The 25726-nt window shown below is 42.9% G+C and overlaps 2 protein-coding genes across 8 annotated transcripts in view; both read left to right on the forward strand.

Annotated features, from left to right (window-relative positions):
- Positions 1-12866, forward strand: part of JADE3 (jade family PHD finger 3) — a 72799-nt gene extending 59933 nt beyond the window's left edge. For 6 of the 7 annotated variants that reach the window (XM_039388802.1, XM_039388806.1, XM_027726360.2 and 3 more), the window contains 2 exons: positions 440-557; positions 2068-5495. In XM_039388802.1, the coding sequence (XP_039244736.1) occupies positions 440-557; positions 2068-2960 (1011 nt within the window). In that variant the 3' untranslated portion in view covers positions 2961-5495. Of the gene's footprint in view, positions 1-439; positions 558-2067; positions 5496-11075; positions 11809-12791 lie in introns of those variants that run through there. The other variant, XM_039388807.1, reaches the window with a different exon arrangement.
- Positions 11837-24849, forward strand: LOC113990701 (regucalcin). Its single transcript, XM_027726362.2, has 7 exons — positions 11837-13041; positions 13441-13605; positions 16542-16724; positions 18026-18241; positions 19731-19862; positions 23623-23777; positions 24503-24849. The coding sequence occupies exons 1-7, from the start codon at positions 12654-12656 to the stop codon at positions 24551-24553; spliced, it is 1290 nt and encodes a 429-aa protein (XP_027582163.2). The 5' UTR covers positions 11837-12653; the 3' UTR covers positions 24554-24849.
- The last annotated feature ends 877 nt before the right edge of the window (positions 24850-25726 follow it).

The following is a 25726-nucleotide window of genomic DNA, read 5'->3' on the forward strand; positions in this document are numbered from 1 at the left end:
CTGTCCAATTTTTTACTGACCATTGTCCCCCAGGTCTTTCTCCTCAGGGCTGCTCCCTATCCATTCATCCCCCAGCCCACACCGATCCTGGGTATTGCCCTGACCCAGAAACAGGACCTTGCGTTTGGCCTTGTTGAACCTTATGAGTCAATTCAATGGAGTCCAGAAAGAAACTGTTAAATGGGTCAGCCAAAATGAAAATATATTCTGTTGTCTTGTGAAATGTATTCAAGGCATACATTGAATTGACAATTAAAAAAAAAAAAAAAGGATTTTTTTTCAAAATTGATAGTTATGTATGTTCAGTAATATCCACAAGAACTTTGCCAAGGGATTTTTGCACATACTGTTGTTTTGATTCTGTTTATGATATACTTTTTAAATTATGTCAGGGTTTATTTTCTTATGGCCTATTAAGTCTCCTGTTATTCCTCCGTAGGTAAGAAATCTCTGCTACATGGTAAGCAGGAGAGAGAAACTGAAGTTGTCCCACAGTAAAGTACATGAACAGGTCTTCAATTTGCAAGTCCAACTCATTAATCAGGAAATCGCTGCAGGTAATCATATAAATGTAAAATATTTACAAATTCTGCATGTATTTAAACTAAAACAGTGTGTTCTCTGTGTGTTCCTGCTTAGTGTTTTTAACACATAAAACTGCCTTGAAAAACTTTCTTCAAGTACACAATCAATGGAAGTAAGAACTCACAGAGAACTCTTTAATCTCTTAAAATATTTACTTGAATATTTCTTTATTTTATGGCTGTTCCCAGTATATGCCTATTGCTTATTAATCACTGTGGTATCCAGATAGCAGAAAGGAACTGGTGATGATCTCTTTTTGCTTCCTTGGGCTGCTGGTCTATGGCACTGGTTCCCCACAACAAGCTCTGCACTGGTACTTGGTTCTCCAGCTGAGAAAGCTTTTTTTTCTTGCTGTCAGAAGTTGTTTCCTTCAGGCAAGAGAGAAGAGTGACTGATAGGAATCACTGCTGTTCTCGTGGTGCCTCACGAGCAGCACAAAGAGGCATTTCTTAGCTTACCATCTGCAGTTGCTCTCCTTCCTTCAAAAAGAGTTTAAGTACTCTTGTTATTAATAGTGACTAGTAACTGTTTAGGAATGCTGAGGTGCCAAACCCCATTCTGCCCTTCACTTCTATAGCAACTTTTTGAAATAAGGAGCACATTTCGAAAGAGGAGAGTATGCATTACAGTGTAATTACTGTGGGATTTTTAATAGGGAGGGCAGCTATTTTTCTATGCCAAGTTAAGATCTCTCTGGTCTGTCAAAAAACATATTGTATTTTTAATGACTAGTTTAGGATGAAGTCTTTGTGCTTTTTTTCTCTACCCCTGAAACATGGATAGGTTTCATTAATACTGATAAGATAGGTTTTTTGACCTGTTTTAAATAAGACTAGTGTGCTGTGGAAGCAGCAGTACTCTGAAGCACTTTGATTTTGTGTTAATGTATTTTAGTAGAAATATCTACTGAATTTATTTTATGTCTTTACAAACACAAGTGATTTTTTTAATGATTATTAGAAAAGCTTGATAACTACTTTGCAATGGGTGCCATATGTGTATAGTATCATAACAACTAATATATTGGGGTGAAAAGACTTTTCAAGCATAGAGAATTTTATAATACAAAGCAGAGAGTTGAACTCAATCCAAATTGAAACTCTGTTTGAAGCATCGTTTTTTGTTCATCCAAAACTGAATATGAACCTTTTTTACAGCTTTGTTGGAACTACTTCAGTCATATCTCAAAACTAGTTCAATTCACTGGCTGAAAGCCCTGTAAAAAGGGCACGTCATTGTTTTTAATGGAAATGCTTAAATGCTTACCTAAATTCCAAAGTGGTGGTTAATTTGGTACAGTTTTCGTTATCCCAGCTTCTCTTTAATGTCCTAAAATCATTTCACACTAATTGTTTGCAAATGCTTCTTACTGTTGCATGACCCTATAATGGACTATAAAACTTGTTATGGATAAAAAACCAAATTACCCATTTTAAAAATGCCTTTTTTTTTTCCCTGCTCCCTCGTCTCTTTCTCCTGTAGGCCATACCCTGACAAGTGCACTAGAGAACACACTGTTCTATCCACCTCCCAGGATCACCCTAAAGTTAAAAATGCCCAAATCAGCATTAGGAGATTGCAAAAATAACTCACTGAAGCCTGGCAACAGACCGCTTTCTCCTGAAAACAACAGTACTGTTTACAGCAAACGGAGTGTGCCGATGTCAAAGGAATCATTTGAAATTAAAGCAAAATCTTACACCAGGTATCAGCACGACAGCAGAAGTAATGGGTTGCTGGCAGGGATCGGCAAGCCTCGGAGTGAGGCAAAGGATTCTGGCCCCGCGCAGATGATGGAGTTTCACCGGAGTCAGCCGTCCGGGAAGCCTTTAGCGCTCCAGGCTGCTTTGCATGGACAGTCTTCCATTGGGAATGGGCGGGTGCAGCAGGAGAACTCAAGGCTGATGGCCAAGTCCAATGGTCTGATGGGCAGGGCTGGAGACGTGAGCCAGAGAGACAGCTCCAGCCAGACACCCTATGAACAAGAGTCCATGCTCACAGCTCACTTGGCCAGCCAGAGCGGTTTCAGAAAATCCACCATAGAACATTTTAGCCGGTCCTTTAAAGAGGCTACCAATAGTCTAGTGAGGACCACGGAAGATCTCCGGTGCTGTGAAAAGCCAACAAGAAGACTTGCAACAAAAGATCGCTTGTGGAGCAAGCAGACACTTGAAGGTGCTCCATACCAGGACAACGATGGGTACTGTCCTGACTTAGAGCTGAGTGACTCTGAAGCAGAAAGTGATGAAAACAAAGAGCAAGTGAGGTTAAGACGAAGTAGCTCAGAGAGAGAAAGCCCAAGTAAGGACTTTGGAAGAGATTGTCACAATAGAAACAAAAAGAATATGATTTCTCACAGTTCGGTACAAAGGTGATTAGAAGCCCCCACGGGGTAATTCAGCCTTTATGTAGTCCCGTGTACCAGTGCAAAGCTCGTTATCAAAAGGTTCCAGAAAATATTCTAGGACCTATGTTAGGAAGAGCTGCAGTAGGGGATGGGGGGAGGGGAGAGAAATCAGAGTAGTTTTGTTCAACTGTGAATTGGTTTGCAGTCTTCGCAAGGTTAGCTCAGTTGTCCACAAAGTCACGTGGAAATCGTGTGTTTTACTAGAGGGTAACATCTGGGAGAGCACGAAGTGGTTAATCTTTGCATAAATTCAGGAAACCGCTTCCCCCTTGCCAGCTTATGTGCGAGGCAACGTGTTCGTGTGAAGTCAGTGTTGTGATGGTGGACAGATTTTAAAGAAGTCCTTGCATTGCTCTAATTTGTTGCAAGAGACTGCAAACGGAGACACTGAAACTGCATTCTTACAGCACCTGCAGCATGGCTTTGATCCAGCAATGCACTTGTGGATGTGTTAGGAAGTTAAGCATCTGAAAAGTCCTGCTGGTTTCCCCGGGAACCATTGTGCTCAGATCTCCGAGCATATGCTGGTGTGCTCTGCTGGATCAGGCCCTAAGTGACTACTAAGTGACGATCCCCTTCTGCAGGAGCTTTGAACTGCAGTGGCATTTGCAGGCTCCTTGCAGAGGGTGGAAGCAGGCGTCGCTGGCGCTGCCAAACTTGCTGACCTCTAGACATGCCCCCGTTCCCTGCTTTTGCTGAAGGTTTTGTTTCTCTTCACAATAACTTGCTTATTTTGTAAATATAAAACTTCTAGTACTTCAGTTTTTTTAATCTCTGTACATAGTTGCTTGTTGTGGGATGCACTTGTAAATATTTTACCCAGCTAACAAGTACAGATGGCTAATTTTGTGGATAGTGTTTACAAAAGTAGATGTACTACTTCAAAGAAAAATGCTATTTGACACTTACATTTAGGCAATCACCGGTGATGCCAGGTTCCTCTTGAAACTGAGATTTCATATCCAGAGGTGTTTTTACCTGGTATTTTTAAAGTTGGCTGAATTTGAAATAATTTTGGCTGAATTTTTTTTGCAGCTGCAAATTTTCAACCCTAGTTGCCTGAACACAGGCATAGGAGCCTTCTGGCATCTAGGTCTGTAAAATTTTAGCCAATCAACATTTGGAGTATGAGTTTTTTAATTGCTGAAAATCTACTATTTTATTAAGCTGCTTTTCAACCTCTGGATCAGTTGCTGTTTCCCAGTCTAACACATTTTTAGTGTGTCCTTTAAAATCAGCAATTGTTAAATAGTGACTGAAGTTCAGCCAGTATTGAGGAAGCGAGAAGGGAAGAGAATCCCTTTCTGTTTGTTTCAATGACAGGGGATTTTTCTTTAAATGCAAACTAACTTCTTGTTTTCCAGATGATGTTGTGTTGATCAACGAAGTAACTGCACTGTTTTTCTCTGAAATGCTGTACATTTCATAAATACGCAACATCCTCTGTCCCCACATCACTGGCTGAAATGGCCCATAAGTTGTATAGGGCATGTCATACAGCTCCTTTCTGTTGAGGGTTCAATTTTGTCTGGAAACAAAAGGTGTTCCCCACCCAGCGTGAAGATGACTATGCAGAATCCAAACAGCAACTTGTTTTTCTTCATGGTTTTAATTTATTGCTTTTAGCTTGGGAAATGGCAACAACATTTTCAGATTTGTTTTAAACTTTGAAATCTCCCTAGTTGCAATAGGACTAGCAGGTCAGGGGCTGGAGGACTCTTCAGTAGTGAAATAATAAAAAAAAAAGTATACTTGGCAAACCTGCTCTTCATGCATCTTGATTTTTTTTTTTACTTTTTGATTTTATGTATATTTGTGTAATTGATCTTTCTAGAGCTGTATCTTCAAAATTATTTCATTTGGTGTAAATATGCAGTAGCATTTTAGGTTTCCACATATTTTATTTTAATGGGAAATGCTTTGTGTTCTAAGCCATGGGTCATTCAGAAAAAGTAAACAAATATCTATTCATTTGTATTCTGGTTCTGATTCTCTTAGTTCTCCTTCAATATTTATTAGTAATCCTCTCTCACTGGTCTTGAAATTTTACGAAGCTTTTATTGGGAACACTTACCTGGGAGGTCAGCAAAGTGTTCATATTATTTTGTGGCTGGAAGCATATGACAGAAGAGAGGGAAAATGGTGCTTTAGCAAAACTCAGCGTTTCTGCTCTTCTAGGGTTATCAATTCAGTTGTTTCCAGACTGGGCAATGGTTTTGCTAATTTTTACATGATCTTAATAGACATATGAAGGAGCCCTTGGTTATGTAGTTCTCAAGTATTGTCCCCAAAGTGCATTTGCTAGTTTTTATTGTGCGTTCGGTGGCTAACTGTTTGAAGTATTACCTCTTAACTTTATTTGTCAATTTTTTTTTGTGTTTTTGCATTTTGTTTTATATATATAAATATATATATATTCAATTTTCCAAGATGGACTCGGTCTTTTTCAGATGTCCCCTTTTTACAAGTACTTTTTCATTAAATTATGAAACTGCTAACAATATTTTCATTTGTTGTGATTTATTCAGGGCTTTTCCCTCTGTGTCTGGCAGGTTGTGAAACTCGTCAGTACTGTGTCCATCAGGAGTAAATTATTTCTGCAGATCTGGCAATGCTTTAACAAGTTAAGTATCCAGGAAAACCCTTCCCCTTCAGCATCCCAAAAAAGAGTCGCTGAGCACTAATTTGCTGTGTATAGCAAATAGTGCAAGCCTGGCTTTTGTTTCTGCCTAGCTGAGCAAATGTAGCAGACTATTTGCTGCCCTGGCCTCACTTTTCAATGTATTTGCTTATGCTGTAGTATGGCTGGTTTTCCCTGGTTGGACAAAGTGGGTTATAGAGGAAGAGCTGTAGCCAGGCCTTCTGTCTGATCCCTCTTCTTCCCACAGACGTGCACAGCTAAACACAGCCCGCTATTGCCCTGTATGTGCAAAGGACATCAGTGCAAGCAAGTTCCTGGGTTGATGTTTCATGTCAGTTTAACACCGACTTTTGTAGTTCCCCCTGCTCCCACAGGCTGGTGCTGTGATGTACCTTGCTGACAGAGAGGAGCTGGTCCCTGTGCTAGAGCAGGGAAGAAGGCAAGAGGAAAGGGAAGGTGGAGAGAAAGGAGTGGGTGTAGCCGCACAACTGATCCGATAGCATCCTTTGTGCTCTGACCGGCTCTGCAACTGGCAGCATCCAAGAGGGATGGGGAATTGGCAGTCTGGGTGTTGCAGGCAGCAGTGACCCTCCCTGCCAGCAGTGGGTCTGGCAGCAACAGAGTGAGTGGAAAGCTGAGCAGCCAACATGCTTGTGGCCTGGTGTACAGGCAGGAGTGACTGAGCAGGTGGCCCTAGGCAGGCTGGGACCGGAGCTGAAGATAGGCTGGGTGAAACGGAGCTCAAGTCCCTCAGCTGAAAAGCAAACAGGAGGTAAAAAAGGGTGGAAAGGCGGTAAAGGTGCAGACAGAAGCGAAGAAAAATCAGAACTAGGAAGAAGCAGTAAGTGTCGGACTGTCAGCTGTTTTTCAGGACCAGGATTTCTTCTTCCCTGAAGGCGATCTTGCAATAAATTCTAGCAACAGACTTCCTTTTTTTTCCTTTCTGGTTGGTGGCTTCTAATTCCCTGTGCAAATACAGTCTGCTTGTGGCTGGGAAGTGGGAAAGACAGGGCCAAGAAAGGAAATTGGTATACTCATTATTTTGGAAACAGTTGCTGTTGGTTTGTAGAGTCTTTACAAATAGTTGTGGTTACTGGTTGTTGGAAACTTGGGCCAAGCACTAACAGGGGCTATGTGGTGATTCCCAGCACCATCATTTCTGCATTTGTGTTTCTGTCCTAAGAGAAATGTTTCTTGGTTATAATTTGCATATGTCATTTGTGGAATGTTTTCTTTGCACCATGAATTCCAAACCGTAGAGGGAGAAATTACAAGTGTTTGGATATTTAATGTAAGCCTGAAACATTCACTTGATTTTGATGTGGCACCGCTGACGACTCGGCCTGGATATACAGGCTGTGCTGCAGACGCATGATGTGTGTCTGATACTGGGAGGGACCGAGCCTTACCAAGTGTTCAAAGCCTGCCTCTGTGAGCTGCAAAGATAATCCAGTGAAACCACTCATTTTGATCGTTGGGAATTTTGATGATCCCAGTGCTTGTAAAGGTTTAGCACTGCAGGGAATTGACACATCTAGTAGGAAAACATGCTTTTGATGTGAATTAAGGAACAAAAGGAAGCTGCTTGCACAACCTGGGAGCTTGGCATGTGAGGGAAAAACACCAGGGAAGGGCAGAGATGGAAAACAATGGAGTGCCTCAATGCAGCTTCTTTAGGAAGAAGTGAAGACTCACAGAATTCTGTGTTCTGGTTTCATGAGAGATGCCATGCTACTGCTGCTTCTGAACCTTGTGCCTGCTTCAGAGCTCAACAGGCTATTACCCCTCCTGGGGTGCAACTCTGCAACATATCCCTCTTGCACAGTTGATCCTGGGATAACTGCTGCCAGGCTCTGCTCCTAACCAAGTCAGCACATCTGTAGGGATGTGACAGAAGTGGATTAAAGTGACTGCAAGCACAGCTTTCTGAAAGAAAATGTTACATAGCAGTGGGGGTAAGTTGTTTGAAAATAGCAGATGTGCATGCCTATTTCTGTTCCTCAAGTTAACCCCTCTGCAGATAGCTTGGATAGGTTTGTGACTACATGGTTAAGGAGAAGCAGCCTCAGATATTTGCTCATTAGTTTCCCTGCCTCTGCATACAGCTTCCCCGTAATCTTTCTTTTTCCAGTAGGCTTCTTTTGTGTGGGACAACCTCCTAGATCCACCTTGCCCTGCCCTTTCTTGGAGACTCTTCTTTTGTTTCAGGCTGAGCAGACCCTCCCTGCTTTCCCATTGCTTTCTCAGCAGCCCTGAAGCCGGGTATGTACCTCACCTAGGCTGCCTTATCTGATACATTGTTTTAAATCTCTAGGTAGGCTCCATAATGACACCTTTATGGTTGCTTTTGGCTTAACCATCCTGAAGACATTTTTTCCAGTTTCTGTTGTTTTTCCCCAAGTGCTGCCCCACCCACCCTCACCCCAGCCAGGGAAGAGCACTGGGCAAGGCAGGACACATTAGGGTGGACAAATTAGTGTGCTGAGGAAAGATTTAAAACCTAACACAGCAACAACATTAAAGGAAGATGCTGTCAGGAAATCTGGTCATCTGAAAGATCTTGAGCCTGTGACACAGACATCAAGATATCACAGAATGGTTTGAATTGGAAAGGACGTTAAGGCTCATCCTGTTCCAATCCCCCTACCATGGACAGGGACACCTTCCACTAGATCAGGTTGCTCAAAACCCCATCCAACTTGACCTTGAACACTTCTGGGGATGGAGCAGCCACGACTTCTGTGGGCAACCTGTTCCTGTGTCTCACCATAGTCAAGATAAGCCACTCTTTTTATTTTCTGTGGTCTCAGCAACTGCAAGGAGACCACTGGAGTAGTATCTATAAAAAGAAAAGGTGTTATATGCCATATGGGAAAATGGCTGTGGTTATACCTTTGGAAGTGCAGGCTCTAGTGAGGGATTGAGTCATCAGAGGGGGAAAAACATCCCTAAACTAGCCCACCCACTTTGCCTGAAACCTCAGTGTCTGGTTGCATTCCTTTGTAGTTCCATCTCCCTTATCTCAGAAGGGAGGTGCTGAGTAGTTTGGGATTTTAGGCTCCATTTGCATCTGGTTGAATAAAGCCTGACCAAAGTACTTTCCTTCCTTAGAACTGATGGCTCAGCTATTGTTCTGTTGTCTCCTCTGGAATGGAGTAGGGGCATTGTCTTACTCTTTTCCTGATTATTCCTTCTAGAACAAGCCAGATGCTCCTGGCTTAAGGAAGCACAGAGGCCTCAAAGCTGGATGAGCCAGGTGATGTAAGATACTAATAAGCAAGTTGTAGTTTACACTCGTTAGAAATGGCTAATACATAAACCAGACTTTCCTCAAATTGTCTAGTTTAAATTAAGCTCTGAGCAGTCACCCTAAACCTGCAGTTAATTTGAATATTTCTGATTTGGACTAGGACAACTTGCATGCCTGTAAGCCACAAACACTGAAAGCACTGTTGCTAAATCAGCTACTTGAATGAAAGATGCTGCCTTCCCTGAAGTCCTGGCTCCCTTGCATGGCTTCTGTTGTGACTGTAATTTTGCAGCTGCTGTAGCACAAATCAATGCTCTTTTTCTTTTAACCTGAGGCAAGCAAAATGCAAATCCAGGTCACGTGGGGTACAGAGGGCAGAAAAGTAAGGCATTAATGAAAAAATATCTTGGCTGTGCTTCACTGAAGAATAGCTTTCTGAAGCTCCCTGTTGCCTGACTGCTCCTGGTGCAGAGCAAAGGCCAGGAACTCTGAGCTTTGTGAGGTAGCTTCAGGTGGCAGGACCTGGCACTTGTGGGTGCTTCTGTGACAAAGAAGTTGGAGGTGCATCTGTGACAGTGTGAGGGTGTTCATGACAGACTTGAGAGACTGGCTGCACTGGAAGGGGTCATGATGTTTGCTCATAGCACTACATTCTCAAGTAAGAGACGGTTTTTCATGAGCCTCTAGCCAGTACATAAGAAATTATGCTGAAATAAGTCTGCATAATAAACTGTGGTACCGCTGCTGGTTCTGAGAGAAACTGGACTATAAAGGCTAAATACTTCAATACGACTTCATGGTAATTCGGTGCAATCTTTCTTAGGATTCCCTGTTTGAGATTCTGAATCCATTCTGCATTAACTTGTGTGACAGTGGTGTTAGACACATAAATTAGTCAATGGGCACAAGTTTGCTGCTGCCACCTTCTCCCGAGGACACATGTGCAAACAGGAAAAGGGAGTACTTTGGCAAATGTTTGGACTGTTATGAGTGTTTAAATACACAGTTGTGATCATCCGGACTAGTAAACAGTTGAGACTTCTCAGCAGTTTGATTTCTCCTGGACCTACTTGTTGCTTACTAACAAATAAAAACTTGATCTGGACATGCAGGTCAATTCCAAGAACTATACTTGTCTGCAAAGAAGTGCCTGGCAGTGCTAACTCTTGCTTTCCAGCCAACTGATTGCAGTGACTGATTTTGTATTTCTACCTCTGCTCTTGCTTGGCGTTTTTTGGTTTGGCTTGTCCGTCCATCTGTCCCCCCCTCAAATGCAGTGTCATCTGCTAGTGGTGAATTCTCATGTGCCTGAATGGATTTAACAGCAGGATTTAACAGGCTTGCACTGAGGTAGTGGCTCTTTGGGCTCCACTGTCCTTGGCTGCACAGTCCCTGCTCTCGGCTGCACCTTGCCCATCTGAAGAGAAGGCTTGACAGACTCCCTGTTCAGAGGCAGCTGTTAAGATACAGACATCTGATATGTGACATTTGCACTTCGTACCAGGCATGGATAAGGCCTAAGCCCTCTCACCTTCCAGCAGGGAGGAGAGGACTAACAGTAGTAAAAAAAAAAAGACTAAAGGTGACAGAAGAAAGAATACTCTAAAGATGAAGAAACAGCAGGATCAAGCTCATAAAAGCAGAGAAGAACAACTGTGACTTTTCAGGAATGAGCATAAGCAAAAACCAGTCTCTTTATAGCCCCTGAATTAATCCACCACCTCTTTTCGCCTACAGTCCTTAAAGGTGGGGGGATTTTTCCAGCTCTGTGGCACACTAGGCTGTTCTCCAGAACTGCTGATCATTTCCTGACTGGCAAGAAGGGTAATGGCTTCTGGCAGGCTCAGGGAACCTGTAGGCTGGGGGAGGGTTGTCACTTCACCTTACCAAGGCCTCCTGCATCACAGATCTACTCTTTCTGTTCTTCATGGTTGTGGATGTTAAAATTCCACTTCCTGTTCCCTACAAAGCAGGAGGAGCAAGCATATGATTTATCCATATGGGATAAATGCTGACCTTCCAGCCACTTCCTTCAGAAGCCATGGAGGTACTGTGTGTGCTCCATCAGTCAGATTTGGAGGCCACAGAGTAGCCACTGTGACTGCAATGCAACAGTGGGAAGTTCCCAGTGGGGAAGGCTCAAGGAAGCACAACCTTTGGCACCATCTCTTCTCTGCTCTTCTTTCCCACAGTGAACTTGTACTGGCAGAAGGCCACAGCTGATGCTTTCTGTGAAGGCACCCCCCTCCATGGATTCCTCTCTGCTTCTACCTTTCAGCAAGCCTGGATTAGCCATTACAGAGAAGACAAAGCAGGAGTACTGTCCTGTGTAACTAGAGATCCAAGTTCAAAATACATGGCACAGAGTTTGTGTTGTAACCTGGTGCTTGCAGAAGCTGTTAATTTTCTCCCAAGGTATGTGCCAACACACAGCTTGTTTTGATGCCTCCAAACCATGCTGGCAAATGCTGAAGTCAGCAAGGAGCAGAGAGACTGGTGAGGTGGGTTGAGGGTGTGAGTATCTCCTGCTGCTACTAGATTCAGTAAGCTGTTGTGTTGGCCAAGTATCCCAAATGGCCTCATAGTATGCAAGGACAATGGGAGAGCAGCAAACATGGCTAAGCTTTGTAAGAATCGATAATTGTGCTTCATTGTACTTAATGAATTCTTTGCATACATTTTTTTAAACCTCTGGATCTTCTTTCCTAGTTGTAAAATGTATAAAGAAGGAGAGATGTGGCTTTTTTTTTCTGGATGTTTTTCTATGTTGGCAGTTGCTGATAATTTGCTTGCCTCACATTTGAGATGAAATCCTTCTGTCAGGATTGTTGTACGACACAGCAGTAGAGACAGAAAGAGAAAATTCAATGCTAAGCACTGAAGTAATGCCATGCAAGCCTGTGAAATAAAAGCCTAGCTGCTCAGGTAAGGTTAATAAAGTTAATAAAGTTAATAAAGTTAATTAAGTTAATAAATATCACATTAGTTGTCCATTGAGAGAAGCCTACATGAAAGATGTGCTGGTAAGGTCATGTAGGCCCTGAACTTTCCAAATATACCACTAAAAGAGAAAAATGTGACCAAGTGCGGCCTGGGCTGTGAGCACCTGCTTTATGAATAAAGGCAACTGAGTAAAAATCTTTGACAGGAGATAATTGCCGAGAGGAGAGTGTATGTTAAGGAACAGATAAAATCTGTAACAGGAGTTGTGCAGGCAGCTACCTGCTAAAAGACTATGGTTGTGTGCAGTGCCCCTCAAATAATGGGGCTGCTCCACATGCCAGCTCAAAACAAGAATCTGGACGTGGGAGAAGCAAGTTTTGGAGCAGCAAAGTTAATTCTCGTTTGTGAGGACAGTGGTGAGCCAGCCTGTGCCTGATTGGTGAATCCTGAGTTGCCAGGAGGAGACACACAAGACACGGAGGAGTGAGACTGAAGTCGCTTGACATCACTGATCCCTACAGGGATAACCGAATCCAAGTCAAAAGGCAATATGTCGTGGGGTGCTGAAGAGGAGAGCTGGGATTTAAAAAGCACCCTTTCCTTTATGATTTGAGGCCTGGGAGGTGGAGGGGTCATAGCACAGAGATAAGCAGGCACAACAGAGAACTGCACCTGGAAATTTTGATGCCAGCTGTTTGCCTTGCGCCTTTGGAAGTCATAAGGGCTTTACAACACAGGGAGTAAAAGAGGGCTTGGCACATGGAAGGCCCAGGATTTCTGGATAACCAGGGAAATGCTGCAAGAGCTGTGGAGAAGGATCCCTGGTGATGGAAGTTGGGGCCAAGGCCAAAGCACAGCAAGAAGGCAGACAGAAACCAGGCCTTTTGGGAATCAGCCTCTCGGGGAGCCGAGAAACTTTTCCACCGCGATGGGAAATCTCTTCTCCCTCTTTTTCCTCCCTGCAGCTCTTGGAGGCGGGGGAGCCGAGCCGCTGCTGCTCGGGTAGCCGCCGCTCCCAGCTCCCCGCGCTGGCCTTACGGCATGGAGACGAGCTTCCCGAACAGCCCGGCCTTCGCCCTCCCCGCCGGGCAGGGCAGCCTGGCCCGGGCGGGGGACCCGCCCAGACGAGGGTACCCAAGGCGCGGCCACCGCCCTTCTGCCCTCCCCGCTATAAGAGCGGCGGCGGCGGGACCTCTCCTGCGCGGCTGGAAGCAGGTAGGGCCGGCGGCGTGCGTGTGCATTTTGTGATTATTCATTATTGCTGTTAATTATGGTTAATTATTGTTGTTACGCTTCTCTCCCCTGTCCATAGGCAGACGTATAGGTAGGTACACACGCGTGTGTTTGCACTGCACGGCGGCACCCTCGGCAGTGATGCCGCCGCGCCGGGCGCTGTGCCCGCGCATCCGGGCGTGCGGGGGCGGGCCCGCCGGCGGAGCGGCCTTGGCCTTTCCCTCCTGCACCCCCGATTTAATTTTTGCCGCCCCTTTATTACTCCCCCTCTTCTTTTTTTTTTTTTTTTTTTTTCCCCCCTTCTTCTTTCGTCCCAGCAGGCCGGTGCGGGGGAGGAGGTGTGGAACTCGCACTGAGAGTCGGTGACGATTCCCTTCGCAGGCATGTCGTCCGTCAGGATCGAGTGCGTTGCCAACGAGGGCTACAGGATCGGGGAGTCGCCCGTGTGGGACGAGAAGGAAGGCGCGCTCCTGTACGTGGACATCTCGGGTAGGAAGGTGTGCCGCTGGAGCCCGGTGACCAGGCAAGCTCAGGCCATCACCGTGGGTAAGGAGCCGCTGGAAAACCCTCTGCTGCATGCGGGAGTTGTGTGTTCTGACTCCGCGCCGTGTCCCTCGGCAGCTGCATGGTGCTCATCTTCTGGAGACCTTTCCTAGGCCTACAGGACACTGGGGCTTTGCACAGACACTAGGGACAGGCCAGACTTAGTCCTGGGGACTTTCTTTATGGTTTTGTGGTACTGGGTTATGTTTGATCTACATCTTCTTACTGTAAGTTGTCCACAACTAGCAAGTTGGACAAAAGTCCTCTTTTGTTCCACATTGTCCCAGAGGTAAAGTTCTGCTGTTGGTTTCTGTTGTAGTTTTGTTCTGATTTGAATGAGCAATGCTCATAACATTTTCTGTATTGTAAAAGATTTCCACTAGCAAATTAAGAAGTTGTTATATTTTAAGGTAACAGTATCACCAGCTAGAGTCTCAGTAGTTTTAAGTATTTATTCCAGAAAGGAAGAGATATGCTAACTCTCATGAAGAAAAAGTTGCAGATTTGCTGCTGGTGTGATAATGTAAATATTTGTCTGTCTGAAGACAGCTCCTTAAGTGGTTTCAGTACAATTTTGTTCTCATGTTCAGTAACACTTGGTGAAAATCAATTTTGCCTACCCATAAGCTACTGACATTATTCACAAGAAATTGATCTGGGCTTATCTGCCCTTCAGATTACTGTAGTTAGCAGTTTTAGGGTGAGGGAAGACCTGATATTAATTTGGGAAATGTTGCTTTCCAAACTTATTTCCTCTTAGCTTAGCTGAGCCAGTGTGCTTCTCCCAGCCTTCCTCCCCAACTTGACCTGCTCTCAAAGGTGTAGTCTTTTCATATGGCCTCCCTGGAGATGTGGAAGGGATAGAAGCTGAAGTAGCTCCTTTTTTAATTTTTTTTATTGTTTCCTCTCTTTAGTAATAAAATAGTTATGACTAATAGCTGTGCCTTTGGGAATACCATGGCTAAAAGACACAAAAAAAACCCCACACAGCCTAAGAATGTCATACTCAAGTAGTGGGTTTCCAAAGTGGAAACTAAGAGAGAAATTACTCGTTACTAAAATGTACGGAGAATTACAACAACCACATACTTAGCAACAACGTCAAATGCCCTTTTTAACTCCTCAGGGAAAACACCGCTACACACATAACTGTACCTGGAAGGGAGACCCTATGGTCAGTTTTCTTTTTGGTATGAAATGGTGCTACAAATAAATCAATTCCTGCAGATGCTGCTATAACAAAGCCCTGCAGTGTCGCAGTGGACTGAGCTGGCTGCAAGGGCCGAGATGCTCGCTTGCACTGTATTTGTGCAGTGAACAGCAGGGTGTGCAGTGAACAGCAGGGTGTCTATGTCTGGATACACCCCTTTCCTCTGCAGTGCTTATTCAGGAAGGTATGGGGCTGTTCTTGTGTAGGGGCACCTGGGGAGCCGACACCTCCAGGAACAGCCAGTCAAGGGTGTGTGGACTGCTGTGCTTGGGGGCTGCTACTCCCTGGATAGGAGGAAGGCCTTGGGGGCTGCCCAAGTGAAAGGGCTTATGGGAGCCATGGCCCCAGGTGTTTTCCTGGGAAAGCAAATGGAGAGTTGTGTTCCCATGTTCTGCTAGCAGAGGCCCTACTGGTGGTACAGGCAGGAAAGAACTTTTATTGATGTGGTTACTGGCAATCCAAAGAGCAGCAAAATTACTACGTGTGGCAGGTGCCACACGGCTGATGGGACTCTGCTGACCTCTGTGCTGGCACAGGAAGAAGAATTGGCACCCAGTCACCCAGTGTAAATGAGCCCAGACCACCAGCAGCCTCCGTAGTGGGGTCACACACCTCTAGGACATGGAGCTGCTGGAGTTGAGCTTGCAGTCAGGTGGGCATCTCGAGTGCTGGCAGTAAATAGCATTCAGATTTCTGGCACAGCGGTACCGCTGCCAGGGCTCTAAAGGGAAGGGACATCCCGAGCCATGAGCAAACAGCCAGAAAGGACCAGTTCCTCTTGGCAACAGTGGTGGCTGGTGGTAGTTATATAAGTATTTGTGAAACTATTACCTAATTATACCCCTGCAAAGCTATAAATACAAGAAGTGTTTTATTTTTTTTAATTATTAACTTGGTGATTAGTCTCATGTATATAAAATATTATACCAGACTTTATTGCCCTGCCTAAAGTTATTATTCCTTATATTGCATCTGATTGTAGGCTTTTACAGAAATGTTATCTTCACTGGGTTTTTTTACTAATTCATTTATAATAACCTGCAATTGAGGTTTTATGCATAATAGCTCAAGTGAGTGTAAATTAACTGTGGAGTATACACTAGTTTTCTAGTGTTTCCCTTTAACTCTTGGGAAGCTCCGCCACTCCTTGGTGTGGTTTTGGTGCTGCTGGAGGCATATTTGAACTGCACAGCAGAGTGTGGTGCAGGGGAGTGGCTCTTCTGCCCAGTGTGGCTTGTCCCAGTGCAGAGATACTCTTGCCTCCATCAATGTAGGGCTGATTTATGCAGGAGCTGTGCTAATCAAACACAGTTGCTCCAGAGCTCTTGTGGCAATTGATTTTTCCTTTGTGTGGGGGGGAACCCACACAGTAACCTGATGTAAAAAGCCCTGTCCCCCCTTTAATGCCTGGGGTTTTTTTTTAAGCATCTAGCTGAACCAGATGCTGGTAATGATTATAGCTCCTGGGAGCAGTGGTAATACTTAAGTTTCTTGAGTTTAAATGTCCTAATAAATGGTGATACCCTTCATAGCAACTTGCTGTATACATTAAGTATGCACTCTTAGCATGACCTAATCTGTTTCTATGTATTTGGACTTCAATTTGTTTGGTAGAAAAGTAGGTTGTTTCTCTTGCCTGTGGTTTCACTGAGTTCAGTTTGCATGTCTAAAGTGGGCAGAAATATCTTGCCATAGCACATCCCTCTTTTCCATTTCACCCTGTTTCTAGATGCTCCTGTGAGCTCTGTGGCTCTTCGGAAATCTGGAGACTATGTCATCACCCTGGGAACCAAGTTTGCTGCTTTGAAGTGGAAAGAGGAGCAGGTAACCACCATTACTCAAGTGGACAAGGACAAACCGAATAACCGATTCAATGATGGGAAGGTGGATCCTGCAGGGAGGTATTTCGCAGGTATGCTGCAGGGCGGTTCCTTCCCGCTGGTGCTTGTTAGGTTTTGGTGATAAGATACAGTGATCAGTTGTAGATGCAGCAAGTTTTCCTTCATACTTAAGTGGTGGGGGTGTTTTTTTGTCTTCAGAGTTTAATCCCGTTTACAAATCTGTTTGTATCACCTGGGCACCATCTAATCAGGACTGTTTTTTTTAAAAAGAGACACACTATTCAAAGTCTGCCTAGTTTAAGACATGAGCTTTGCCTTCTCCCTGTTGGCTGCTTGTTTTGAATACTCTCAGGGTGCCAATAGAAAGTACTTTTCCAGTTAGCAAGTTATTATACTGTGTGTTTTGTTCTTCATAAATCAGAATTTATAGATTGTATTTCTAAAAACTATGTGACTGTTTATACTGGAGAAGAGAAGGCTCAGAGGGATCTTACCTGTGTATAAGTACCTGATTTGGGGTGGTGGTGAGGGAGTAAAAAAAAAGATGGAGCCAGGCTCTGCTCAGTGGTGCCACTGATGGGACCAGAGGGAGTGGACACGAACTACAAATCAGCAAATTCTGTATGTACATAAGAAGACTCTTCTACTGAGGATGATCAAAGAGCGGAACAAGTTGTCCAGGGGGGCTGTGGGGTCTTGATCCATGGAGATCTTCAAGACCCAACACTGGCCTGAGGAACCTGTGGTGTCTGACCCTAGGCTGAGCAGGGGGTGAGGTGATCCTGGATGATCTCCAGAGGTGCCCTCCCACCTCAGCTGTCTGTGATCCTGTTCTCCTGTTTTTTGAAACACCGTTCTGTGCATTTGCTCTATAGTTCAGTCCCCAAGCTTACCTTAGCTTGCATTTACCCAGCCTCTCAAGAGCCAGTCTCAGCTGCCAACTTCAAATTGCAAAGATGAGATTTGCTTTTGAAGAGGCTTTAATGTAAGACTCATTGAAGGAGGAGGTAATTTTTTTCCAGTTTCTCAGCTCTACAAGACATTAAGATTTGTGGGAAGTTAAATGCTGGCCACACCTTTCTTAATATATGAATGACTGAATAAAACATTTTGCGGGAATCACGCTGCACACTATTTCTGCTGCAGTTCAACAAAACCCCAGAGACTATGTTCTGTCATCTTTTGCTGAAAGCAAGCACTTCAGAAATCTACCTTTCTTTTGCTTTTAACTCAGTTTCTTCCTCAAATTTCAGAAGCCCCCTGCGCTGCTCCCTTCTACATTGTGATTATCATCATTGCGAGGGGCTGCCACCAAACCTGGAGGAGAGTCCATTCGCTCTGAACCTGCTTTCTCCCCTTTGGCTCTGCACAGGTACAATGGCTGAGGAGACTCGGCCTGCCGTGCTGGAAAGACACCAGGGCTCTCTGTATACACTTTTCTCTGACCTCTCAGTGGTGAAGCACTTTGATCAGGTGGACATTTCCAATGGGCTGGACTGGTCGCTAGATCACAAAACCTTCTTTTACATCGACAGCTTGTCCTATTCGGTGGATGCCTTTGATTATGACCTCCAAACTGGAAAAATTGGTATGAATGACTGTATTCTAAAATAATTGGTTGTACCTAAAGATTGTGATGTTTGTTCCTGTTCTGGTTATTATATAGAGATGATCAGAGCTTTGGGAGTGCTTCTTCAGTAACCTCTTGAGGGCAAAACAACAGAAGCCATATTAATGCCTATCTTCGCCTGCATAGGCTCCTGGCTCAAACTAGTCAGGATCTGTTGGTGGGTCTATAAAGTATTTAAATTGCGTGGCAGTTTGAGTAGTGATCTGTACTACTGTTACTAAACACAAGGCATATCTGATCTTCCAATTTAAAACCAGCAAAGTGTTTCTCATTTGTCAGGTTTCTGTGGCTGTGTGTTTCTTGCTGCTGAAAGCGTAGGCCATCTTGTAGTCTTGTACAAAACCTCTGCCAGCTTCTCTAAATATTTTTTTCACTTTTCACTGTCTTGTTTTTTAAATATAAGCTTTTAAATGAAGATTTTGCAGAAAGAACTGGGCAACAATGGGAAAGCAGTAACTCAAATTTCCTTCTTTTATTTAAAACAAAACAATGCCTGAAGGGCTTCTGCAAGCTTGGGCAAAAGAAAAAATTCCAGTGACTTGGACTAATAATTTGCTTTTGAGTACATGGACTGCGGTATTTTACTTTAAAAGAACCTAGCCAATTTGATGTTGAATTTTAAAACTGAATTTAAAGTCATTTTGGGCATAGAATCCTGTCCCAGTGTCTCTGTGCTATGGCTTACAACTGAATTTTTCTTTAGGAAATAGGATGCTTCTCCTCTCTCTCTCTCTCTCTCTTTCACACTCTGTCTTTCTGTGGCAATCTGACAATCCCCAGGAGCAAAAAGGAAATTCATTAAAAATATTGCTGCATATGAGAAACATTGAAGTTGTCAGAGCATAAAATAAACAATGTTGGAAACTTGTGTTTAATTTTCTTTAATAACAATGGATAAAAGTTCAGATTGATTTGTTTGGTTTTAGGTTGATAATATGCCTTTGAAATTGATGCTTTTCCTAGCTCTTGTGTTTATATAAACTCTGAGTTTATAGATCCAAAGGTCAGTTTTGTGTTGAAATAGTGATTATTGGCATGTTGCAGCAATCTGTTTGAAAAGTCTCCAGTTGGAGCAACTCATACTTCAAATTATCCAAACTGCTTTTAGAACAAGTAATTAATTTTATTAATATATGTAACATTAATTTATTCAGTTATTCATTTGATATTGTAAGTAGGGAACATGAGTGGTGCACTAGAAAATAATGCCAGAAAAAAGGATTATAATTTCAGTGGATAGAAACTGATCCACAGGCTTTCATGCTGGGAAACAACTATCTCAGGAAACAAACAGAGCAGCAGACACAATCTATTTCCTTTATAAGAAAAAAACTCAAGGCTTCAGCACAGCTTTTGAAAATAATAGTACAAATAACTTGCTGGGCTGTGACTGATAAAAATTTTAACAACTGTCTCGCTCAGTTGTGTGTTTTTTCCTACCCTGCAGGCAACCGTAGGAGTATATACAAACTGGAAAAAGAGGAGAGCATTCCTGATGGGATGTGCATTGATACAGAAGGCAAACTTTGGGTAGCTTGTTATAATGGTGGGAGAGTGATTCGTCTTGACCCTGAGACAGGTAAGCCCTTGCAAAACGTGGACTGGAACTTTGTGTTCAATAAAAAAAAAAAAAAAAGAAGAAATAAAAGCAAAGAATGAGAGGATTTCCCCCCCCTCACAGAAATGATATATCTGCTCTTTTTAAAAACAGTACTTTTTTTTAATTATTATTTTAAACAATTTCATGCCCCTGCTCTCAAAAATTACCTTTGTAAATAAGTCTTCTTTGTTCCCAGCATCTGTTGTGTTGGAAAAGGTAAAGTTGCTAAGGAGATCATCATTATACTTGTGAGTTGTTTGAATTGACATTCTCTTACATCCTCCAAACTTTAGACCAGTGTTTACTTCATCGATAAATGATGTAAATGAGTAAGCCATGAAATATCAAAGATGACTAAGCCATTTTTGAGCCTTGTTTCTTCAGCATATTATATTATTTTGGATGGCCTACTGAGTTTAATACAATTCCCACATGACACTGATGCCAACAATATCTTTTTTATTGTTGAAAATAATTAAAAATATTTCATTAATTCCACAGCATTTTGTCATTCACATAGTAACATCTTGAGTGTGCCCATTATCTGAGCCTGTTGTTCAGTCCTACTCTCATTTGGACTTTAGTGGCGTGCCAGAGATGATTTACTATGGGTAAAAAACATGTAAAGCACTTAAGGGAAGCTGAACCCCATTGCCTGCAAGGGGGTAGTGGGTGAGAATAGGAGTGTGATTTTGACAGATCCCAGGAAACACAAGTTTGCATAATGCAGCAGAGAAGCAACTGCGCTGAGCTGCATCTGGAGTCTAGTAGAAGGCTTAATGTTTTGTGGGGCTGCAGATTGAGGGGTGCCAGTGTCCCTTGATGCATTCTGCCTCTGCAGTGCACAGAGGCACTGGCACATGTGCACCAGGCGGGTCAGGCTGCAGCCTCACTTCTGACTCTACTGGAAGCTCTTACTTGAGTCTCAGGCTGTGATTTCCCCGTCACCTTTTGATCTCTATCCATGCAAGGTCCTGCCAACCTGCTTGACTTCTGTTCTGCAGAGTCTGTACCCCAGCTTTAGGAAAATGAAGCTCCAGCTGGGAGATATCAGCAGCTCTGCGACTCGTTTCTGGTCCCACATCCTTCCCCTTTGGTGGGCAGAGTACTCCTTGGTGACATCCACCAGCCCTCTGAGTACCCTCCTGAAGCAGTCGACTCTCTCATTTTTCCTCTCTGGTTCACTGTTTCTGTCTTCTTCCTCGCTGGCCTTCACCTTCTTCCTTTTTTCACTTGTTTTTCTTCTCCATTTTGGAGGTGTTTTCTTATGGGAAAGCTAGAGGGAACAGTGGCCATAAGCAAACGCATAGGGATACTAAGAATATTGACAGCAGAGTACATACCCCTAGTGCACTCCCAGTCTCTAATTATGCTCACAGCTGGATGAAATACTGACGTGTTGATAAGTACCAGTGCATTTCTCTTCTGTGAACCTGTCTGTCTCCCCTCACCCATGTAAAACTCATAACATCTTCAGAGAATAGCAGTACAAAGTTTCACAGGTTCAGTGTCCATGCCAAAAAGAGCCACCTTTTTCATGGATATCCCATGCTTACCTGCCCTCTCATGCTGTCGTTTTAAAGTGATTTCTAAAAATCTGCAATTTGCTGAATTCTGAATGAATTGTAATTATTTAGGGAGATACCCAAGACATGTATGAAGAGAATTCCATGAAAGCCGCTCTTTGAATGCAAAAGAGCTATTAAGTGTGGCTTGAATGGCTGACAGCTTGTTGCAGATATATCTAATGATAAAGAGCTCATCTAAAACACATGAGGGATTTTCAAGTTTTAGCGATGTTAAAGCCTTGGGAGGTTTTTTGGGAGATGGGGTGAGGAAACTTGTTTGTTTGGCATCTTTACCTAAGTGAAGGTTTTGAGGTTCAGGGTGAAGCAGCTTTTCAGGTCTAGGCTTCTTTAGCATAGGTGGTTGCTGCCTTTAGATTCAGGATATGCTACAGGGAAAGACTGTGGTGGCTGATCCCACTAAGTTTGCAAAGGGCTCAGAAAGGATGTCTAACTTGTATGTGGCAAGCCTTGTCATACCTTTTGGTGACCTGCTATTCTTATGCAGTCATGTCTTTTAATTAGAATCCTAGAATCATTAAGGTTGGAAAAGACCTCTAAGATCATTGAGTCCAACCATTAACTCAGCACTGCCAAGTCCACCACTAGACGATGTCTCTAAGCACCACATCTACATCTTTGAACATTTCAGGGAACATGAGATTAGCTCAGTTGGTTAGAGTATGCTGCTAAATAATGCCAAGGTTACAGGTTTGATCCCCACAGAGGCCATTCACTTAAGAGTTGGACTTGATGGTTCTTGTGGGTTCCTTCCAATTCAGAATACTCTTGTGACTCTATGATCATTCCACCACTTTCCTGGGCAGCCTGTTCCAGTGCTTGACAACCCTTTCAGTGAAGAAATTTTTTCTAATATCAGTTTAAACCAAATATTTTACAGTTCTTTCTAGTGAATGTTTTTAGTATCCTTTGAATTTTAGCGTCTAAAAGATTTGCTAAGTTTGTCTCTTCTGTAGATACTAAGCACAAAGGAATATTTCAGGTAGATAGTAGAGCATCCAGGTGCAGATTTTCTTGAATCTCCAGGGAGACATTGCTCATCTCAGAGCTTTGTAAATTATATCTTCCAGGCTGTTATCCATTGAGACACATCAGGGTCTCTCCCCTTGTCTTTGGGGCTCATGCCTCTTCTCTCACAGTCCATGTTTTTTTCCCTTTGAATGCACTTCCCACCCATTTTCTCCCAGAACTGGGGTCAGCCAATTTCTAGGGTTCCCAACATACATCAAAGTTACTATTTCAACACATCAGTAAAGTTAGTTACTGTAAGGGGACCAAGCCCTTTATATATGCAGTTGGGGGAGCAGAGAAATTACAGGTTTTGTAAGGAGATTCATGTGCTCTAGCGTATTTCTAGAAAGAGAAATTCAATGCTAGGTAAATAAAATAAATTTGATGGGAATAAGCATTCCAGGATTAGCAAGAATTTTAGAAAAATCTGCTGTAAGGTGTCTTGACAACCTTCTGGTTAGGGCTGGAGGCAGTCTGTTCACTACCACTGTAATTAAGACAGTAGCTATTTGTTGATGTAATAAATGAGTAATATTAGTTATGGTAGCACTAGTTTCTTCTAAACTTCAGACGTGTCCCATGATCCTTATTTTATGCAAGCTTGATTTGAAAGGCTATTGAAATTTCAGGAAAAAGTTCTAGGAATTAATCTTCCTTGACTGCAGGCACTAGAGGTGTAGCAGGAGGTACGCCTCCGCAATGCTGCACGAGGTCTACTCCCTCCAGGCTGCCTTTGTAATTAAAAGTAGAAAAGTCAGCAGGTCTAGGGTGTGATTCATGTGACCTGTTTTAGAGAGGAATTTTATCTCATTTCCATTGACTCCTTGGGCAGTCTAGGTGACGAGCTCAGATGCACTGGACGTTTGTGTTTAACTAGAGGACAGACTGGGATTGGGGTGGGATTTGTTTGTGATAACTGAGATTTCTGAAATGATACATCATCAGTGACTTTGTCACAGAAGTCTGGTTTCTTCCTTGTTGTGGTGCTCTGTCAGTATGCTGAAAGTCAGCGTGGGTCCTCCCCCTGCCCTGGTTCCCACTTCTGAGGAACACTTGGCTCCACAAAGGTTATTCGCAATAATTTGTTTAAATTTCTTGTTATAAGTAGACAAACAGGAAACATCATGCATGTTTTCCTCCAGGGAAAAGACTCCAGACTGTGAAACTTCCAGTTGACAAAACAACTTCGTGCTGTTTTGGAGGAAAGGATTATTCAGAAATGTATGTGACTTCTGCCAGTGATGGGATGGATAAAGAGTGGCTTTCACGACAGCCACAGGCTGGTGGGATTTTCAAGGTGAATGATGCTTTTTTTCTGTAATTTTAGATTGTAATTTTTTTGCTCCTGTATTTTTCAGGTAGCAAGCCACTTGGAGTGGTAGGAAGCAGGAAAAGGGCGGTTGTTTGATGATTGATCATATATGTTAAACTATTGTTTGTATTTTTAGTTCCTGTTGCAGTATGAGGAAGTTAAATGCATTTAGAGATTTGAAAATAGTTTTGGGTTTAAACTTTGTAACAATGCTGATAGTGTAAATTTTCTGTGCCATCACCTCTTTATCACTATCTCAACACTGTTTGCATTTTCTATTTGTTGTGGAAAGAATGGGTAAATACTCATGTGTCTTAATCAATGACAGATCCACTTCTATTTACTTTCTCATTAATTATAACTAAATTACCTCTTAAAAAATTTGTTACCTTGGGATTTGTTTTAAAGCCCTACTCTTCTCTGTGTGCATGCTGAAGGTTACATTGTGAACTGCAGAATTAAGGCTTAGTAGTATCTAAGAGAAGAGGCCTTTGGGGGATGGACTCTGACCTGAGATTATTGAGCTTTAGAGAAAGAGCATGTGTTGAAATTCCTGGCTGTGATGTGCTGATGTGTGCAAAATAAAATAGGAGGGCAAATTAGAGTACACAGTCCTTTTCAAATTAAAGCATGTCCAGTTGTGCAAGGAAAGCAAGTGTCTGATAACGGTGGATTATTACTCTAATATTTTTTTCTCTCTGTTTTAATAGATAACAGGACTGGGGGTGAAAGGAGTCCCACCATATCCATTTGCAGGTTAAATACACACTCTTCAGAATGTATTAGAGAAGACCGATGTACACAGGACAAGTCTGAAGGTCTTATTCTGGTGTTCAGCATCTTTTGCTTTGAAACCATAACACCATTATAATAGTTCATCAAGAAAGCATGAAAAACTACTGAAATGCATGGAATATTTTAAAACTGATCTTTTCTCTCCCTTTAAATTTACTTTAAATATGTGATGGTACTTTTTCCTGTTGTGCTAAAAAGATTCGTATCCTAATAAGCTTCTATTGTAATTCTATTTTATGATTAAAAATATTTTAATATCGTTTAGTTGTTTATTCTTCCATCTCATTTGCAACTTATGCTATATTGATTTCTTGATTGTACAAGACACTTGTACTGTCTCTTTTACATATTTTTGAAGTTGCTTATAGAATCCCCTTTGGTGGTCTTAGCACTGCTTTAAATGTAACTTCATTTGTCCCATGATATTCTTAACAACTGAAACATTAATACCTGTCACTGTGCATCTGCAGCTTTCTTCTTAGAGCCCTCAGCTGTGGCTGTGCTTAAATTAACTCAGTCTGGAACTGATCACCATCTCTTCCCAGCGCATGTCACTATGTTGCTCATTTTGTTAACTATAAACCCAGGCTTGGGGTGAAGAACCATATCTTTGTCCATCCTTTGAAGATCTCAGCCTATTCTGGGGAGATCCATGATGACAGGAAAACGTTAAGCACTCATGACCATTTGTGCATAAATCTGCATATACCTCCTCCTGAACCAAACTCCCCCAGAGCACCCAGAGAAGCAAGGTGGGCCCGTGTGCCCAAATGGCCACTGTTTCAAATGTGGAGGGAAAGGAAAAGGAAGTTTTATTACAAATTCTTCACAGCACCTGTTGTAAATGAAAGGTTTATTTACTGGATTGCTTTTTTGCTGGTAACTTCAGGCCTATGTGTGCTTTAACTTGTGATGTATCTCAGTCAGAAATTAAACTGGATTTTTGCTCTGTGCCCATCCATCTGTGAGAGAGTAACCCAGCAACTGACTGCCAAGAGGGCCAGTGGCTGTGTGTTTTCTCTCCTGGTAGCTCCAAGAATCAGCACACCATGGTTTGCCACTGCATCTCTGCAGGCCTTGGAGTTTGAGTTAGCTTCTGATGGATGGGCTTGCCTGCTGTGCCCTCGAGTGTGCAGTGG

Source organism: Pipra filicauda, unplaced genomic scaffold (assembly GCF_003945595.2).
Source record: "Pipra filicauda isolate LSUMZ 115617 unplaced genomic scaffold, ASM394559v2 scaffold68_size4259465_pilon, whole genome shotgun sequence".
NCBI lineage: Eukaryota > Metazoa > Chordata > Aves > Passeriformes > Pipridae > Pipra > Pipra filicauda.

Coding starts and splice junctions, on each gene's coding strand:
- LOC113990701 (XM_027726362.2), top strand. CDS start 12,654: ATGGAAGTTGGGGCCAAGGCCAAAGCACAGCAAGAAGGCAGACAGAAA. Junction 16,725..18,025: donor TGCAGGGAGGTATTTCGCAG/GTATGCTGCAGG, acceptor GGCTCTGCACAG/GTACAATGGCTGAGGAGACT. Junction 18,242..19,730: donor CCTCCAAACTGGAAAAATTG/GTATGAATGACT, acceptor CCTACCCTGCAG/GCAACCGTAGGAGTATATAC.